General features: G+C 43.9%; 1 protein-coding gene across 5 annotated transcripts in view; it reads right to left on the bottom strand.

The window, feature by feature from the left end:
* LOC117218068 (uncharacterized) overlaps positions 1–19,771 on the bottom strand; it is a 68,028-nt gene that overhangs the window by 6,420 nt on the left and 41,837 nt on the right. For 2 of the 5 annotated variants that reach the window (XM_033466135.2, XM_033466136.2), the window contains exon 2: positions 2,277–2,373. In XM_033466135.2, the coding sequence (XP_033322026.1) occupies positions 2,277–2,361 (85 nt within the window). In that variant the 5' untranslated portion in view covers positions 2,362–2,373. Of the gene's footprint in view, positions 1–2,276; positions 2,374–6,899; positions 7,882–19,771 lie in introns of those variants that run through there. The other 3 variants (XM_076525546.1, XM_076525541.1, XM_076525552.1) reach the window with 3 other exon arrangements.

Raw genomic sequence — 19,771 nt, 5'->3', positions numbered from 1 at the left:
GAATTTCTCCGGCTATGAGAGCAGCCTTTTCTGCCGGAACTTGAGCGGAAGTTTCGGTTTCATGGGTCCGATTACGCTAACCCCCCGCCGAATATCGGCGCGGCCCGCGAATAACAAAACGTGCCCGCAGGTGCGCGTTGCCCTCCCGGTTCGCTATAGCGATATGCAACGTATACATGTTGCATCGATCAGTTGTGCAGGGGAACGAGGTCCCATAAGGAAGCCTTGTTACGATTCGTCCGAACCGTATTTCGCCGGCGTTTCTACTCCCGCGGTTGCCGCGTCCAAGCCTTTTCTTGTTCGACGTAAACATTCTGTCTGGTAGAGCGAACCTCGACGAAATTTACGAGCGGGACCATGTGTGCAATGTTTCGAACCGAACGATTGTTGCAAACTGAAACGTTTGACGGAGAGAACCGGCGGCGTTTCGGACCGTAGACCGTAGACGTTGTCGACAGTTGAACGATTAATAATGGCCGGAACCCCATTTGTAACTTTTGTAACTGTGCTCGCGCATTTTTCTGAAACATATTTTTAGAAGCGCTTCTCCTGGACAACTTGATCTTCCAAGCGCAACGAATTAAAGAGCTATCGATTTCGATTATTCGTTGCAACGCTGAACAACGGGACGATGCTCTTTTTATCCCTTTGCGCTACGATGTCTTTAGCGATAGATCACGATGATTAGCAGTTCGAAGTCTCGAATAAATTCGAAATTGCGAATAAATAATCTCGAAATTGTATTATATCGTGTAACTAGTGGATTTACGATTCGTGTTCTCGTTAAATGGCTTTAATCGTACAATTCGCTGCTGCGTAAACCGAAAATAATTCGTGTTACAGTAATGTCTCTCCAATTGATTATCCAGATTGTCCACGAAAATAGACAATTTGAGAAGAGGAGACACGATTATTCGAGCCTCGCGGTTTGTCTTTACAGATACGAATCGTCAACAATTATAAAAACGAGCCGCAAAGTTCGGATAATCGTATCTCCGCTTCCAAAATTGTCCATTTTCGTGGACAATCTGAGCGTCAGTAAGGGAGACATTACTATATACGCAAAATCAACAATACCGATGCCTTTTTCATCCCTTTGCGCTACGATGTCTCTAGCGATAGCCACGATGGATCGGCAGTTCATTGCCTCGAATAAATTCGAAATAGCGAATAAATAATCTCGAAATTGTATTACATCGTGCAACTCGTGGATTTACGATTCGCGTTCTCATTAAATGGCTTTGATCGTACAATTCGCTGCTGCGTAAACCGAAAATAATTCGTGTTACAGTAATGTCTCTCTAATTGATTATCCAGATTGTCCACGAAAATAGACAATTTGAGAAGAGGAGACACGATTATTCGAGCCTCGCGGTTTGTCTTTACAGATACGAATCGTCAACAATTATAAAAACGAGCCGCAAAGTTCGGATAATCGTATCTCCTCTTCCAAAATTGTCCATTTTCGTGGACAATCTGAGCGTCAGTAAGGGAGACATTACTATATACGCAAAATCAACAACACCGATGCCTTTTTCATCCCTTTGCGCTACGATGTCTCTAGCGATAGCCACGATGGATCAGCAGTTCATTGCCTCGAATAAATTCGAAATAGCGAATAAATAATCTCGAAATTGTATTACATCGTGCAACTCGTGGATTTACGATTCGCGTTCTCATTAAATGGCTTTGATCGTACAATTCGCTGCTGCGTAAACCGAAAATAATTCGTGTTACAGTAATGTCTCTCTAATTGATTATCCAGATTGTCCACGAAAATAGACAATTTGAGAAGAGGAGACACGATTATTCGAGCCTCGCGGTTTGTCTTTACAGATACGAATCGTCAACAATTATAAAAACGAGCCGCAAAGTTCGGATAATCGTATCTCCTCTTCCAAAATTGTCCATTTTCGTGGACAATCTGAGCGTCAGTAAGGGAGACATTACTATATACGCAAAATCAACAACACCGATGCCTTTTTCATCCCTTTGCGCTACGATGTCTCTAGCGATAGCCACGATGGATCAGCAGTTCATTGCCTCGAATAAATTCGAAATAGCGAATAAATAATCTCGAAATTGTATTACATCGTGCAACTCGTGGATTTACGATCCGCGTTCTCATTAAATGGCTTTGATCGTACAATTCGCTGCCGCGTAAATCGAAAATAATTCGCGTTACAGGCAAAATCAAGTTGTCCCGGCTGTAATTAACTGGTGATTTACGCGGTGTAACACACGACTCTGTGTGTACGTTAACATTACCCGCTCACCTGTTGGATACACTAGAATCGTCGGTCTCTTCGACTGCGGTATAGTCGGCATCGTTGGTCGACCCGCTCTGATCTCGACCGACATTTTCCTCTCGATCTGAAAACAGAATCGGTCCTCCCCTTTAGCCAGCTCCCCGTTAAATCGGGATTTAAAAAATTCCGCAATCTAGTCACGCGCCCCTTCTCCAATTTCGCCGGGAAAGTAGCTTCTATCTTCCGGGCAACCTCGTGCGAAAACCATTCGAGCCGGGACGACGTTCGTTACCAGCCACGATTCAGTCTTCGTTGAATGAAGCTCGGAGCCTCTGGCGTTTCCCGATTTTCTAATTTTCCTCCTGCCTCAGCCTAATGCCGCCGCCGTGCCGGGAGCTAGGCAATCGCAAACATCAACACCGAATCCCAATCTTCGCCTTTGACGACGATTTTTCGTTGCCGTAATTATCTGGCAGGCTTCCCCGTTTGAACGGTCCTCGTCCGTGCATTCTTGAATAAATATCGCGAAATTAATTAATCTTACTGTTCGGTCTGAACGACGCCTACGCGTTCGCGTTGAAATCGAGTCGGCGAACATTGAGATATTCGGAAGATTAGAATAATTATCCTAATAAAATCCATGTCTTTGATTATAGTTTTTACTCAACTTAACCCTTTTGCACTCGAGCGACGACTCTGAGGCACCACTAAAATTTGTTACATCACGTTTTAAAGTCATTTTTATACGAACAAAATTTAGATTTGAAAAATTGTTAAGAGTGTAATCGTTGTGTGACTCCCAAGAGACAATTTCATATGCATAAAATGCATTTTGCCATATAAGATAAAAGCACTATAAGTTAGAAAAATTATTTTATATTTACAGTGATAATATAGCTACGAGTGCAAAGGATTAAGTCACTTTGCGTGCCGAACATTTGCCCGAACGAAACAGCGAACTCTCCTCGAATTAAACATTCGCGGTACTTGCGACAATCGCAATCGTTTCACGATTTACGATCGATCGAATAGATCAGTATTTTATAATTCTACGCGGTTATAATTCTGTGGGATTTGCTAGTTCTAATGGAATGCCTGAAGACAATCAACAACAATTTGATCCGAGAGAAAGATTCGGCCGCGGAAACGAAGAGAACGGTCGAGAGTTAAAATGAATGCAGAGAACGAAAGCGCAGTTTGCCAGGAATGGGAAACATGATCCAGAAGTACTACATCTCTCTCTCTCTCTCTCTCTCTCCGTGGATGGTGCAGGGTTCTAAGAATAGCCTTTTGTCTCGCGAGGAAAAAACTGGTGTAATAGCGGAGCATGTAGTTCAATATTGACACGCGAGAATTGACCTTTCACCTGCTCGAGACGAAAGCGCTATTTACCGGGGGTCCTTTGTCTTCGCAACCCCCCTCCTATCGCGTCTGCCAGCACCCTCTCCGACACTCCTCGCCATTTCCACGGTCGCCGGAAAGCAATAACGTTAGACGGGCGACGTCGTCCCGGTGTGAATATCGGGAACGAGCGAAAACGGTCGCCGAGTCCCAGAATTCCCTCGCCTCCTGAATTCTTTCCACGGGGTGTCATTGCGGGAGGACTTAATTTCCTCCGGCGACACCACTCCGCGATCGCTATATGTACTCCTCTGAGTGGCGCGGGACCTCCGTTAGGCCGGAGGAATTTCAAATTATCGACAGAGCTGAATTTTATAGCAATTTTTACCGTGCTCGGTTTTCTATTCGGACGTATTTTGTGCCGGCTTTACTTTCGATTTTCGGCCCGTTATCGGTGATGCGCGAACTTATTGTTTTTTTTTTTTATTAAATTTCAGATGAACGAGACGAAGTCGACTAGTGTTGGACAGCCCTCTGATTCCTGTTACCGGCCAATAATTGGAGTCGGCGTTTAATGTGAATGAGACAGAAATTTTTATAGAAAATGGACTTTATGTACAATATGTGTCAGTTGATCCTTCTTTGTTTTTTCTGCAAATCTAAGCACAACAAATTCATTAACATGAATTTAAATAGATACAAATTATGTTAACCCTTAACGGTCCAATGCCGCCATACACGCGGCAGAAATCAATGAAACCGTAAAATCTGGCAGGAAACATTGGAAGAATAAAAAATATATCAACGAAGTTTTATTTAAAAAAAATGAATATCTCTTCTCTATATTTGATACAAAAATTTTCAGTAACAAAATTTCTCTTCGTCTGAAAAACAATCCGGACTTGGCAGTGTGTAAACTGGAAATAAATAGTTTTGGTCCCCTAAGGGTTAAATGTGACAAATGTCTCTTTTTTAATTTTCGATTCGTTAAACAAAGTACCCCGATTTTATGGTATCAAACAAGGTACTGCAAATTCTCTCACCGACTAAAATAAAACATTTCATTCGTCGCTCGTTCGAAGAACGTCACCCAAACACGAAGGATACAATTTCTTTAATGAAATAAGAACGTCGCTCCTGAGAACATACATCAGGTTCCCAGAAATTGGCAAGGTTCCGCCCAATCTCCATAATTTCATCTACCACCCAAATTTCATTAAACGCTGAATCCTCCGGCTCCGGTGACGAAACCGGTCCTCGAGACGATCTCCAGCATTCCGTCCCTCGTTTTATCCCTCTTCTACTTTTCCCATTAACAGCTCGTCGAATATGGCCTATGCAAATCGCCCTACACGCGTGTCCCTTCCCTCGAAAAAAAGCACTGAGTCTTCGTGAGGGGAGGAGAGCTCCGCCCTAGGGGGGAGTCGGGGATGTTTCGCTTCGAAACTGCAAATAGTTTTCTGCGTTAGGAGCTATATAAGAAAGCTATTTTTACCGATTTATATATTTCTCTCTATATGGTCTCTCTCTCTCTCCCTCTCTCTAGGTCTCTCTCCCTCTCTCTATCCCTCTCTTTCTTTAGGTCCCTCTCTTTCTCTCTCTTTAACTCTCTCTCTAGCTCTCTCTCTATGTCTCTCTCTCTCTCACTCTAGCTCTCTCTCTAGGTCTCTCTCTCTCTCTAAGTCTCCCTCTCACTCTAGCTCTCTCTCTAGGTCTCCCTCTCTCTCTAGCTCTCTCTCTAGGTCTCCCTCTCACTCTAGCTCTCTCTCTCTCTCTCTAGATCTCTCTCTCTCTCTCACTCTAGCTCTCTCTCTAGGTCTCCCTCTCACTCTAGCTCTCTCTCTCTAGGCTTCTCTATCTCCCTCTTACTCTCTCTCTAGGTCTCTCTCTCTCTCTCTTTCTTTGTGTGTGTGTCTACTTCAGGTTTCTCTCTCTTTCCCTCTGTCTCCTTCTCTCTCTCTCTCTCTCTCTCTCTCTCTCCGTCCCGTCTCTCTCTGTTGCTATAGCTCCGCCACGATCGCTCTAACCATCGAACGATGGAAATAGCTCGACCCGTTTTTCGATCAAACCTCCCGCGCGTATTCCCATCCTCCGAGACTACCACCGTGCCAGCCGCTCCTCCGTTTCCATTTGACAAAAAGGCGGGAATTGAAAAATGTAATTAACGATCGACGTTGAACCTTCGCCGTAAAACTTCGGTCCTGGAAATCGGCCAAAGACTTATTCCTCCTCCTCCTCCTCCTTCTCCTCTTCTTGGCGAGCTTTGGAGCGCATCTTTCTGCTTCGTGTTTCGTCCAGGGTCGTCGTAAAACTTCCACGCCGTTCTCAACCGTTTTCGAGATCTTTAAGTGTGACCTGTCTCGCACCCGTCACAGCCGACGTAATTAATTAAAACTCTCCGGGGGATTGTTCGAGTATTCAACGCGGTTACGTCTCGTCCTCGCTCGACTCACGAGCCCCCATCAATATTTTACGCGCACTCTCCAGGCTTTCTCACTAATGTACCGGGAGATAAGTGCAAGTAGAGAGTGAAGATATATATATGTTGGTCGCTAATTTGGCTAAATAACAATGCTTAGCGGAGATTCGATTGTCTAAATCTTTGATGTCTGAATTCTTTATCAGCCGATTAGGTTGCACAGACGAATGGATCAATTTAAGGCGATCTTTGTTCTATTTGTTGTACCAATCGGTGAAGATTTAATCTAACGAGTGAACTCCTCGACGCTGTCGCCATATAAGGAGGTCTGGTTGCGCCAGAAATAATTTGATATAATATATATAGATATAGATATATATATATATATATATATATATATATATATATATATATATTATATTATTATCATTATTATATTATATATATATTATTAATATATATTATTATTATTAATATATATATTATTATATTATATATATTATTATTATTATCATTATCATAATATCTTATATTATATCTATATCTATATCTATATATATATAGATATAGATATAGATATAATATAAGATATTATGATAATGAACAATTTATGAAGAGGAGACAAGATCATTCGAGCTCCGCGACTCGTTTTTACAATTACTAACAATCGACGACTATAAAAACGAGCCACAAGGCTCGAATAATCTTATCGTCTCTTCCCAAATTATCAATATCTTTGTGCACAATTAAAGCGTCAATTAGAGAAACATTATTTTATAGTCAAATAAACCGTATGAAATTGTCATATCCACCGAACACGAGCTTAACGGAGAGCCTTCCAGGATAAGAATCGATCAGCGTAATCAAACGATCCTCCCCGAAGTACTAACCTTGTCCAAAGACGTAGGTCACTTCTGCGACGATCGTCGGGGGCGCGTCCTTCGGATCGTCGTAAAAATTCGAAACCTTTTCGAATCCGATTCCGGGTTCCGGGTCGCCGTCCCAGCGAACTAGGTCGTCCAATTCTCCGTGAAACGGTATCCCCGGCATATTAGAACCGAGTATTCCGGCCCGCGATCTCTAAAGCCTGCTGCAGCCCCGTCGCGAGCCGGGCACAGCCGGCTCGGAACGCTATTTCCGGAAGCGGAAAGTCGGGGTTCGTCGCGCGTTATCGATCTACCACCCGAACCGCGCGCGAACCGTTCGCGGTGCGCTCCGTTTTGCGCTTGAAGAGGATGATGGGGCCAGCCGGGGCTGCGGCTGTGCTATGCCGCGAAACGGTACGATTCTTTTCGAAGCTGGTTCGGAGCACGCAAAAGAGGCCTCCGCGCTAAGAAAACTAAGAGCGGGGAACCTGCGTCATCGCAAGCGCGCTCGTTTGCGCGAGCTGTCGGCACGCGGGTTCCTCGATGTTGCTCCAACCTAGATGTACATACTCGGAACAGCAGCTGTAGAGCTGTAGAGTCTAGCTCGATATCTTTGTAATATTTCCGTGGAATTATTATTAGGATTTTCCGCGGGTCAAAGGATTTTGCGAATTAACTTCTCCAAAATGAGAGCGTTTTTCTTCGAGCGAGAGCGATCGGGACTTTTCGATTCTACGGAACGATCTTCCGATTTTTCTTTCATCCAATCCATCCTGTCTTAAAGTAGACACTCTCAGCTTCAATTTAAGCCAAATAGCGTCTAAATCCGTGGACAGGAACGTAACTTAAAATCGATTTAAAATCGACTCGAACGTTTCCCTCGGAATCGAGTCGCTCGTCTCCGATCGATAATTTTCGTAATTAACGGCAACGTCGGAACGCTTTGCGGATGGCAACGGGTCCACGGCACGTTCCATCTCGTATACAGGCTGTCCCAAAAATGTCTCGCAATCCGAAAGTGGCGGGTTCCTCGGGTCATTCGAAGCAACTTTTTCCTTTACAAAAATTTTCTCCGAGGCACCGTTAACGAGTTATTAACGAGAAACAGTGACCAATGAGAGGCGAGCTCGGCTGGCGCGTGGCGACCGAGCCAATGAGCGGAACTGGGCTTCGCGCGCTGGTTGGCTGGGCCGCCTCGCGTCAGCCGTACTCGATTCTTATTGGTCACTGTTTTTCGTTGATAACTCGTTAACGGTGCCTCGGAGAACATTTTTGTGAAGGAAGAAGTTGCTTCAAATGATCCGAGGAACCCGCCATTTCCGGAATACGAGCCATTTTCGGGACACCCTCGATTTGAAGATAAGATGATCAGCGTCGAATAAATCACGGTTGAATCGTATTCGCGGGACAAGGTGATAAACGATGTGTTCGACGTTTGTCGTCGGTTGTTTACTCGGACGAGTCTCGCGGACAGGAAACTGCGACCACATCCCGAAGGCATGCCGGATATATTTGGGCCGGGTTATTCGCGGTATCGAGTCCGCGTACGTCGTGAAATGCGCGTTAGTGTTCCGCTGAGGCACGGAATTAACAGGCGAACGCGTTTCCGGGACAGCGGCCAAAGAGCGTGCCATTCGGAGGCCGCGTAACAACAACCCGTGTATGCACGCGCGCGCACACACACGCGCGCGCTCGATCCCGTGTTTGGAAACACGAGGTTTCCCGTTGCTGCGGTGCCTGGTGCTCGCACACGTCGACACCGGCGACCAGAGAAACCGGAGGCGTTTCCGTCGATCCGCACGCGAAACGTGCGCTGCCTGTGCGAGCAATTACGGCCCGATTCCGCGATCGGTGTTTGAACGTCAGAATCCAAATCGAAAACCGAAAATTCCACCGTGTTTGACTTCTATTTTATCGAAACGGGCCAATCACGGCACCCTCGCGTCGACGCGATTGCTTATTCGACGCGATTTTTGGTCGACTGGCAACCGTAATCATAATCAACGAACGAACGCGGCACACGGAGCGATGTTAAGCCTAAATTCGAATCGATACAACTTCGTGACAATATTTCGCACGGCTATCCACCTCGGCTCATTTTAAAGCGCGGAGTCTCCGCTTTTACATGACCGAGCTGATTCTCTGCGAAAGACATTTTTGCATCGTGCGCGAACAGCGGAAAACTCTTTCCTCGATCTCTCTTTCTCTAATTAGCGGATCCTACTAACTCCCGGGACTTTGACGAAATTTTGCAAGCGTCGAACGTTCTTCTTCTCGACTGAGATTAATATATGATTCAAGATCAGAGTTTCCGCTTTAAAACGACGTATCGAGACTCGACGTACGATTTTTCCTCGCCGTTTTGTCGCGTTTCGGGTGCAACCGGTGCTCCGGCATTAGCGCTCTTTTTCTGCGCGACTTCTTCGGACCGCACGGTTCGGTAAAATCGCAGCGACCTTGAAATCTCGACAAGCAAGCGAAAAGCAAGCTCCTTGATTTCTCTCAAGCTTTCTTTCCCCAAAAAACTTTCCGAAGCTTCTGGTTCGACCCAGTTTCAGGGCCACCTGTGCGCAGTTGTTCTCTCGCAACATTGTTGTCCCACCGGTGCCGTTCCGTCCACGGCAGCCGAGACCCTTCTCCGGCAGGTTTGTTAGCTCTGAACTCAATGAAACATGCAGTCCGCGTAATTCGCGTAATTGCGCGTTCTTGCGATTGTTCGGCAGAGCACGCGGCGGGAACTGCGCGTTGCGAACTATGCGTAGCACGCGATCCGATGGAACAACGTTCTGTAAAGACAGTGACCGAAATTGGACGTTCCGAAGTTCCGCAGCGAATGTGTATCGGAACAATTCCTTTTTGTAGATATAGAGATTTCTCCCGGAAATGGTCGGAGGTCGGAATTGAAACCGGCGGATCCGAGAATACCGAGTCGCGATTTTTCGGGCCTCGCGGCTCATTTTTATTTCTAATTTTTTGCCACGATTCGAAGGCAATTCGGAGGCCATGTGACACGATTTGAAGGCAATTCGAAGACCATGTGCCACGATTCGAAGGCAATTTGGAGGCTAGATGACACTATTCGAAGGCAATTCGAAGGCGAGATAACACGATTCCGAAAGCAATTCGGAGGCCACATGACACTATTCGAGGGCAATTTGAGGGTCACATAACGCGATTCGAAGGCAATTCGGAGGCCACCTGCTACGATTCGAAGGCAATTCGAGGATCACATGACGCGATTCGAAGGCAATTCGGAGGTCACCTGCTACGATTCGAAGGCAATTCGAGGATCACATGACGCGATTCGAAAGCAATTCGGAGGCCACCTGCTACGATTCGAAGGCAATTCGGGAGTCACGTGATACGATTTGAGGGAAATTCGAGGATCTCATGACGCGACTCGAAGGCAATTCAGAGGCCACGTGACGTGATTCGAAGACAATTCGAGGATCACATGACGCTATTCGGAGGCCACATGACGCGATTCAAAAGCAATTCGTAGGCCACGTGACACGATTCGAGGACAATTCACAGTCAATTTTGTCTTGTCTTTCGGGAATTCGCGACGCTTGCTTGACCGACTCCGTCGCACCTTAGTATCGACGTAGCAATAAATAACACAGGCGCGGAACCAGCACAGGGAAATTCACAGCAACCCGAAATCTGGCATTTCCGGGAGAAACAACTGTAATTCTCTTCTCGACTCTGTTTTCAATTCTCCCGAAATCCTTGCTCGCCTGGCAATCTAATCCAGTTTCTGCGAAGCTTCCCGAGGCAATAGTAATTAGCCTCGCTGCTAGACAGCTTATCTCCGCGTCCTTGCAGCTCGCAGGAATCTCGGAGGTTGCAACACGCGGAAGCATCGCTTTCTAAACGCGATGTTCGCGTGAGCAGATCCCTCGGATCCGCGGATAAAAATTTAAATTCGCGATTCGAACGATTCGATCCGATCGTCGCGCGTTAAAGTCCGCCGTTGCAGTCAAGGGTTGCACCCATGAACCTTGCACCCTCGACACTGTGCACCTGTGCACCCAGGATCCTTGCACCTACGAACGAGGCACTGGGTCAACTAAATACACATACAATCTGGCGCGAGGATCTTCATAAATAGACGACGGCGAGGGGGGCGGAGGTGGAGAAAAGACTTTCGGCGAACGCGTTCACGGACGCTCGAGCGTAATTACACGCGACTGCAACAAATCAAAGTGGTCGAAACGATCGCGGTTTGCGAAAGGCCAGAATTATGGCCTCGAGAAGGGGGAGGGGGGGGGGAAGGACGCGCGAAGGACGATTAAAAGGTGTTCGAGACCGTTCCGCCTCTCTCCCGGGCTATCTAAAACATCGATCGCGGCCTTTTCAACCGTGAGCCACCGCGTGAAATCGCGACTTACGTGATTCCTAACGAGTTTCGTTTCCCTTAGGCCCGGCCGAAAGGTCAAAGACGAAGTTTCGAGCTCGATTTAACGGGAGATTGCACGCTCGCCGACCTGGCCCGAGCCGGCGCGAAAAATACGATCAGAATTTCAATCTGTCGGGGGCCGCGGGAGTATGTTATGTAAAACAGTCGCACAGGTACAGTAAATTCTTCATAATCGGTGCTCGGAATCCGCGGAAAAATGTGCAATTTTGGGAAGACGAGATACGATTGTTCAAGCTTCGCGGCTCGTTTTTATAGTTAAGACAGTCGGCGATTACAAAACCGAGCCGCAAAGGTTGTATAATCGTGTCTTCTCTTTCCAAATTGTCAATTCTTGTGCACAATTCGAGCGTAATTTAGGGAGAATTTACTGTTGATCCCATCCGAGACGGTTCACGTAAGATGTAAGCAGAGCTACAGTAATGTCTCTCTAATTGACGCTCAGATTGTCCACGAAAATGGACAATTGGAGAAGAGGAGATACGATTGCTCAAGCCTCGCGGTTCGTTTTTATAGTTACGAATTGTCAACAATTATAAAAACCAGCCACAAGGCTCGGATAATAGTATCTCCTCTTCCCAAATTGTCCATTTTTGTGCACAATCTGTGTGTTAACAACAAGGTTAACACAATCTTAATACCGCTCAATTGTGCTCCCGTCTTTGATACAGCGGCGCAGACAATGCAATAAAAAAATAGACAAAGCATACGGAAGCGGCTGTAGAAATTCTATCCATATTTACAATCTGTTAAAAGCTTCTGGGAGAAGTTACTGTATGTATCGTTGTCCTCCCGAGTGTGTCGATGCAAAATAATCGATAGTATATAGCCATATTATATATATCATTATATATTATGATATATATATATATATATATATCATTATTATCATGATATATTATGATATATATCATTATTATCATGATATATATTATATATATCATTTATTATATTTTTAACACGTTAAGCGCGGACCCGATTTTTCTGGGTCCTCCGTTGAAGCCGGCATTATTTTTTAACACTGCCGGTGCCGTACAAACGATAAGTTCGTTGTCAGTCCCTGGGAACCGACACCACCCAAAAGAAAGGGTACAGTAATGACTCTCTCTAATTGACGCTCAGATTGTGCACAAAAATGGACAATTTGGGAAGAGGAGATACCATTCTTTGAGTCTTGTAGCTCTTTTATATAGTTGTTGACTATAAAAGTCAAGTCTATAAAAGACTAGTCAAGACTAGTCAAGACTATAAAAGACTAGTCACTATAGTCAAGACTATAAAAGACTAGTCACTATAGTCAAGACTATAAAAGACTAGTCACTATAGTCAAGACTATAAAAGACTAGTCACTATAGTCAAGACTATAAAAGACTAGTCACTATAGTCAAGACTATAAACGACTAGTCACTATAGTCAAGACTATAAAAGACTAGTCACTATAGTCAAGACTATAAACGACTAGTCACTATAGTCAAGACTATAAAAGACTAGTCACTATAGTCACTTTCGTGACTATAAAAATGAACCGCAAGGATCGCATAATCGCCTCTCTTCCCCCTAAACTGTCCATTTCTGTAGACAATCTGAGCGTCAATTAGAGAGACATTACTGTACAAGTCCGAGAGGACTGAAACCGCCCGAAATCGGACTAGTCCGCTGTCAGCTCCAGGCAGCTGACGCCGCGCTGAACATGTTAAAAAGCTTCCAGGGACCTTCGAAGAGTCGCGGCGCACAGTGAAAAGGGTTAACGTCGACGAAAATAGGGGTAGCCCGTTTTCGAGTGGAACGGGTCGAGAGCAATTTTGCGACCGGCGGCGCGACCAAAGGATCCCTGTGAACCGTTCGCTCCGCGGATTCTCTCTTTCGTGGCATAATTGAACGACACCGAAATTAATTAGCTTCCCCGAGCGTTGATCGAGTAGGTCTATTACCGTAAAGGAAATTGTTGGACGGAAGATTAATCGCTCGCCGCGCGGACACGGCTCGCCGGATAATCGGAGAATTATCGTGGATCGTTGGTGAAATCTCGTTAACGCGTTCGGGTTTTCGGGCTCGCGACCCTTTCGACGACTGTTCGAAACGACTGTTCGGGAACGGCGACGCGACCCTCGCGTCTTCGGGTCGCGGCGTCGCGTCATTGTCTGATTCGCCGACATATAATTAGTTTCTGCAGCCGGAAATTTCGCTCGGCAGTTTAAGGGAACTACTGTAGAACAGGATCCCGAAAGTACAGGAGAACCGTTTCCTTGCGTTGCGAGCGTTAACATCCTTATCTTCGACTGTTTAACACGTCGGGACCGGCGATGACGCAATCGTCGCGTCATTGTCTGATTCGCTAACGTAATTAGCTCTTGGTCCGTAGGGCGAAATTTCGCTCTGTAATCTAAGGAAACTGTAGAATAAGATCCCCTGGGGGCTGTACAACGGTTGCTGCATTCCCAAACATTAGCGTCCTAATCTTTGGGTGCTTTAACGTTGTGTACGTACGTACGTATATATATATATGAGCCGTTTATTTTGAAAGTGGCATAAGTCACTTTGTTTTTAAGCCGATATATTTAAGGGTTTGCGTTTTAACAGGTTTAAAAATGCTGGATGCTAACTTTCGAGAAGATTTATTTGTATTTGTTATCTCGGGATACTGATATTTTTCTCAGTATAAATAATTTCGTATAAACATTATGTTGCGCACGGCACAAAATTAAAGCGCCGGAATTCGTGAGGAGATGACACGCGATTTATTGATTCGGACTCCACAGTCCTTTGGTTTACAATCTTTGGAGCACGGCTCCGTTTGACGTATGATTTGAAGCACGGCTTCGAAAGAACTATAAAATTGAAGCACGGCTTCGTATAGGCGCAAGGGGCGCTAAATTAAACTTGACTATAAGCGATAACGATATCTTGGAGAATCTCGCCGTTATCACATTTGCGGCAGTATATATAGACACCTGGCCGATGCTCAAGGAGACGCATCGTCAGGTGTCGTAGGCCGGTCATTGCCTCCTAAGGCAAAAACGCCGCGTATACAATTAGGCCGAGGCGAGCGTTTGACGGTCGGGCCAACGCACGTCGATCGTGTTATTGTCTTGCCACCTCGCCGTTTATTCGACAAAAACGGCGAGACGGCGTACATCGAAAGTCGAACGTGCGTTGACCCGCGGTCCGCGATTCGGCCGGAACAGATTAAAAAATCACCACTTTTCATTACGGTAAAGTCACTTATGCCACTTTCAAAATAAACGACTCATATATAGTTATATTTGAAAATAAGGCAGTGTAATTTGTATGCAATTGTCTTTATTATTGTCAACGTTACTGTATAATTCCTGTGCGAGGTACAACTCTTCATGGCTGCCACGATTCCGGCCGGTGTATTCGTTCTAAAAAGACATAATCTTGATCAATATGAAAATGACAGTTTTGTGAACCAGGATAATGCAGGGGTAAATGTTTATTGACAAAGCGACGGTAATGTGAAACGGAAATTTGGTAATATTCAAACTTCTTTGTGCAATAAAAAGAGGTTATTGTTGATATTGAGAAACTATACTATATACAACGTATAATATACAATATATACAATATATATATATATATATATATATATATATATATATATATATATATATATATATATAGTATATACTATATGCTTAACTATATGTATATAACTACAATAATATGTATGTACATATAACAATATTTATTTGATCGACGGGAGGAATAATACAATAATAATGCAATAATATGAAAATACGAAGAAAAAGAAAAAAGGGAAAAGAAAAGAGATAATCCTAATTCACAAGATAAAGAAATGTATGTTTTATATGCCAGTAAAACTATAAGAATACCAATCAAGTCAACATTAAAATGTCATGGGAACCATGGAAAATTATATCCTGCAGGAATTGTAAAATAATGTCGATATAACAATAAAGATAATTGCATAAAAATCACACTACATAATACATGAATAAGTAATAAGTAACAATTATGCTAATAATTATAAATTTTGAAACGTAGCCAAACGTGTGTACAGGATTGAAAAAAATTCCATCGATAAAACATAGTGAAAATAAAAACGAAGAAAAAGAAAGAAGGGAAAAGAAAATAAATAATCCTAGAAAAGAGATATAATTCACAAGATAAAGAAATGTATGTTTTACATGTCAGTAGAACTTTAAGAATACCAATCAAGTCAACATTAAAATGTCATGGGAACCATGGAAAATTATATCCTGCAGGAATTGTAAAATAATGTCAATGTAACAATAAAGATAATTGCATAAAAATTACACTACATAATACATGAATAAGTAACAAGTAATAATTACGCTAATAATTATAAATTTTGAAACGTAGCTAAACGTGTGTACAAGATTGAAAAAAATTCCATCGATGAAATATAGTGAAAATAAAAACCGAACCACTCGATATCTCGAGAGTTGCTCGAAATTGATTGCTCTACGCGAGAACAACTCTCTCTCTCTCTCTCTCTCTCACTCTCTCTCTCTTTCTCTCTCTCTCTCTCTCTCTCTCTCTCTCTCTCTCTCTCTCTCTCTCTGAACACCAATTTCATACGTCGACCGTGGCAACCCTACGAAGCTCTCGCGAGGCGAGTTAGCCCTGTAATCGAAGAAAGACGGAGCATAAGACTACAGGTGTGTTGCGGCAGTCGTTCGCGTTTACCGGTACACGATGCGAAACAACGCGAAAGCGGATTGCTTAATCCGAGGCTCTCGCGAAAGAAGTCTGGAAACGGGGATCGATATCCGACGCGCCGTGTACATCGCACAGCGTGTCACCGGCTGCGCGACGTTCGTCGTCCTCGAGGATTTTTGCCGGTGGCTGGCTCGTCGTTAATTAACCGTTTTATTAATCAAGGAACATCGCCCGGCTGATTAATTAATCTCTCTGCCGGCGAGCATCCCTTTAAATTTTTCTTTGCGAAATCCGCGCCGCTCGGCGGGAATTTTATCCGCGACAGGGTTGAAAAAGGTATCATCCGACACGGATCGACGTGAATCTCTGCTTTGCTCGTTTCGGATTCTGAATTTTATTCGCCGCCTTGAATTAATGCGATCGAACGCGATACGATCGGACGAAGTACATAATCAGCTTCGCGGGAGCGGTGTTTCTCAAATATTAGGTCTACCGAAAAGTTCTGTCCGATAGTGCCACTTCAAGTTTCAATCCATATGCACATGTTGATTTCAGACATATATGACTATCTCTCTTTATCATTGCATTTACACGCGTGTACTCTCCTAAATAAACTGAAACAAAGATGTCTCATGTCATTATTAAGCGAGACGCGATCGTGAAAACATGGCTACCGATGATAATGCCAGACCACATGCTGCTTTGGCGACTCGTCAGAAAATCGCAGAGCCAGGCTGGGAAATTCTGTCGCATCCACCATACTCCCCAGACCTAGCACCCTTCGATTATCACTTGTTTCTCTCTTTGCAAAACTTTTTACAGGAAAAAACATTCAAAACTGAAGCTGATGTCAATCAAGCACTGGTTGAGTTCTTCGCCTCTAAAAGTAAATTATTTTTAAAAAATGGAATTTGCAAGTTGCCATCACGCTGGCAAGAAGTCATAAGTAACGATGGAAAGTATATTCTACAATAAATATTATTAAATGTATCAAAATTGTGTTATATTTCAATTCGAAAACGGACAGAACTTTCCGGTAGACTTAATATTTCTGAGCATATGGTCGTAATATGTGTGTAATATACAGGGTGTCCCAAAAATGTCTCGCAATAAGGAAATGTGGGGTAGTTGAGGTCATTCTAAGTAACTTTCTCCTTTGCAAAAATGCGATCCGTCGCTTTATTTGCGAGTTATTAACGAAAAACACTGACCAATGAGAGGCGAGCTCGCCTAGTGCTCTGCGGCCGAGCCAATGAGCGCACGAAGCCCAGTTCCGCTCATTGACTCGGCCGCCTTGCGCCAGCAGAGCTCGCCTCTCATTGGTCACCTTTTTTCGTTAATAACTCGTAAACAAAGCCGTGGATTGCATTTTCGCCAAGGACAAACTTACTTCAAATTACCTCGGGAACCTCCTATTCTCGGATTGCGAGACATTTCTGGGACATCCTGACACGCTACCTGAGCGCGGCCGCTAGCAAATTCAAACATCAGCCCTTCCTAATCCTCTTTCCTAAACTGTTCCTTTACGATAGCCCTAATAAATATCAAAATAGTCCCTTGAAAACACCCCCAATAAAACAATTATCCGAACCTTCGCACATCTCGACTCGCACAGACCTTTCCTGTCTTCACTACAAACAAGGCAGAAAGTCACTCAAGTCGAGTCAGACTTCGGTCAGTCCCAAAAACTATGCACATTTCCACACTACGCTAGCCGCGCCCGCGCACGCTCATAGACAAGAATAAATACTATCAATAAAGCCAAAACATCCTGATTCATTTCCAATTCCCCGCTAAATATTTACAAAATAAATGTATCTAAAAATAAAATTTTTCATTTTTCGGTATTAAATATATTAAATGTTAAATATATTTGTATTTAAATATAATATATTATATATAAATATAATATAATATATAATATATATAATAATAATAATATATAATATATAATATATTATATATTTATATATTAAATATTAAATATATTTGTATTTAAATATAATATATTTATATATTAAATATTAAATATATATGTGTATTTAAATATAATATATTTACACATTAAATATTAAATATATTTATCACATATAAATGCCGCACAACGTGTCAACCATGGCCAGCCACATTTTCGTCGAAAAGGTCCGCCGTTCGAGCGACGAATCGTTCCGATGGCATATTTGGACGAGCACACAACGACGCATCCGCTCGTTCGAGGACCGCGAAAGGGCCGGCGTCGAGGATCTCGCTGGCATACCTCGAGACATCAAAGTCTCGTACGATCATCGACGAACGATGGGCGCGCGGGTGCGGGTGGGTGGATGGGTGCTCGATCGCCGAGTGTTTGCGAATCGAACGTAACGAGCGATCGCGCTTTGTGTCCCGCGGCCTGCCAAACGCATCCGCGAGATCGCGTCCTTTGATCGGCGAGCTGCTGCTGTCCCTAAAACGGACAGCAACGTCCGCGGAGATGCGGGAGATCGGGAGATCGAGATAAACTGGTCTCGTGGACCGGCGGCCCGCTAATGGCGGGCTTTCGCTGTGCAAACCCGGCTTCGAATTCCTTACGAGAGGACTTCTGAGTCGTTCAACGGGAAACCAGTGCCAGCTCACGATCGCACGAGTTTCCATATAGCGATCACACACATACACATACACACGACCGAGTAAAACTTCTCTCTTTCACCGGGCCGATCCGGTTCCCAAACGAATGGAAATCGACGGGGCTGACTCGATTAAAGGGTATCCATGATTTATAGAGGGACACCCCGGGTTAGAACACTGACCCTCTCGCATTCCTATCGAGCCCGGCCGGGATTCCGCTTGATCTTCGATCCTCCCGCAATTTGCCGTGCTTTCGTCGGATAAGAGACTCGGCCGCGTCGTACGGGAAGCAACGAGAGCGACCGAATGCTTCGCGAGTGTCTGCCAGAAGAAGGTTCTGTTATTGAATTTCAACGGCGCGGCTGACGTCGTCGCGCCTTTCAAGCGATCGAGACACTGGGAAGATCGTGCGACGGTCTTCCTCTTTCGAGGTCTTCCCGCGGAATCGCGGGAGTGTCGCGCGCGGCCGACTCTCGTAAAATCCCAATTCCAACCCCCAATTTCAACTCGAAATTTTTTAAACGAATTCTGAGGCGTCTCGCGATTTTTTCATTTCATGGATTCTCGATGTAGATCTTCTCGATTGCTGTTATTTTTTATCATTATTATTATTTCTTAAAAACGATATATATATATATATATATATCGAGATATTGTTATATCTCATTTTTAAGATAAATATATATATAATATATAAATATAATATTACATATATTTTATATTATATTATGTATTATATATATATATATATATATATATATATATATATATATATATATATTAAATTATAATATATATATATTAGCGAAATACTTTCAATCTCTCGAAGTTACTACAATAAAAGAAGAAATACATTTCTACTTCGCTCCCGTCTTTTACGATCGAAGCAGCCAATTTTTATCTTGCATAAAAATCCGCGCTCTAATCATTACTCTAACGTCGTTGTAATAAAAAAGCAATCGAACGAAACATCATTTAATAAACATCATTTAATAAACGCTGCCCGAAATCTTCGTCGCGAGTCCGTCGAAGCAACGAAACGAATCGACGCTCGAATCCCCGCCGAATTAATGCATCCATTTCCGATCGAATAAAATTGATAGCTGCCATAGCAGCGCCGGATAGAATTCCAGCGCGCCTCCGCCGGCAGATTATGCGTCCGCCAAACCCGAACATCGGGGATTAATTTTCAATTCGCGAATTTCGCCGG

Source organism: Megalopta genalis, chromosome 1 (assembly GCF_051020955.1).
Source record: "Megalopta genalis isolate 19385.01 chromosome 1, iyMegGena1_principal, whole genome shotgun sequence".
Lineage (NCBI taxonomy): Eukaryota > Metazoa > Arthropoda > Insecta > Hymenoptera > Halictidae > Megalopta > Megalopta genalis.
This window is presented reverse-complemented; position numbering and strand designations above follow the sequence as displayed.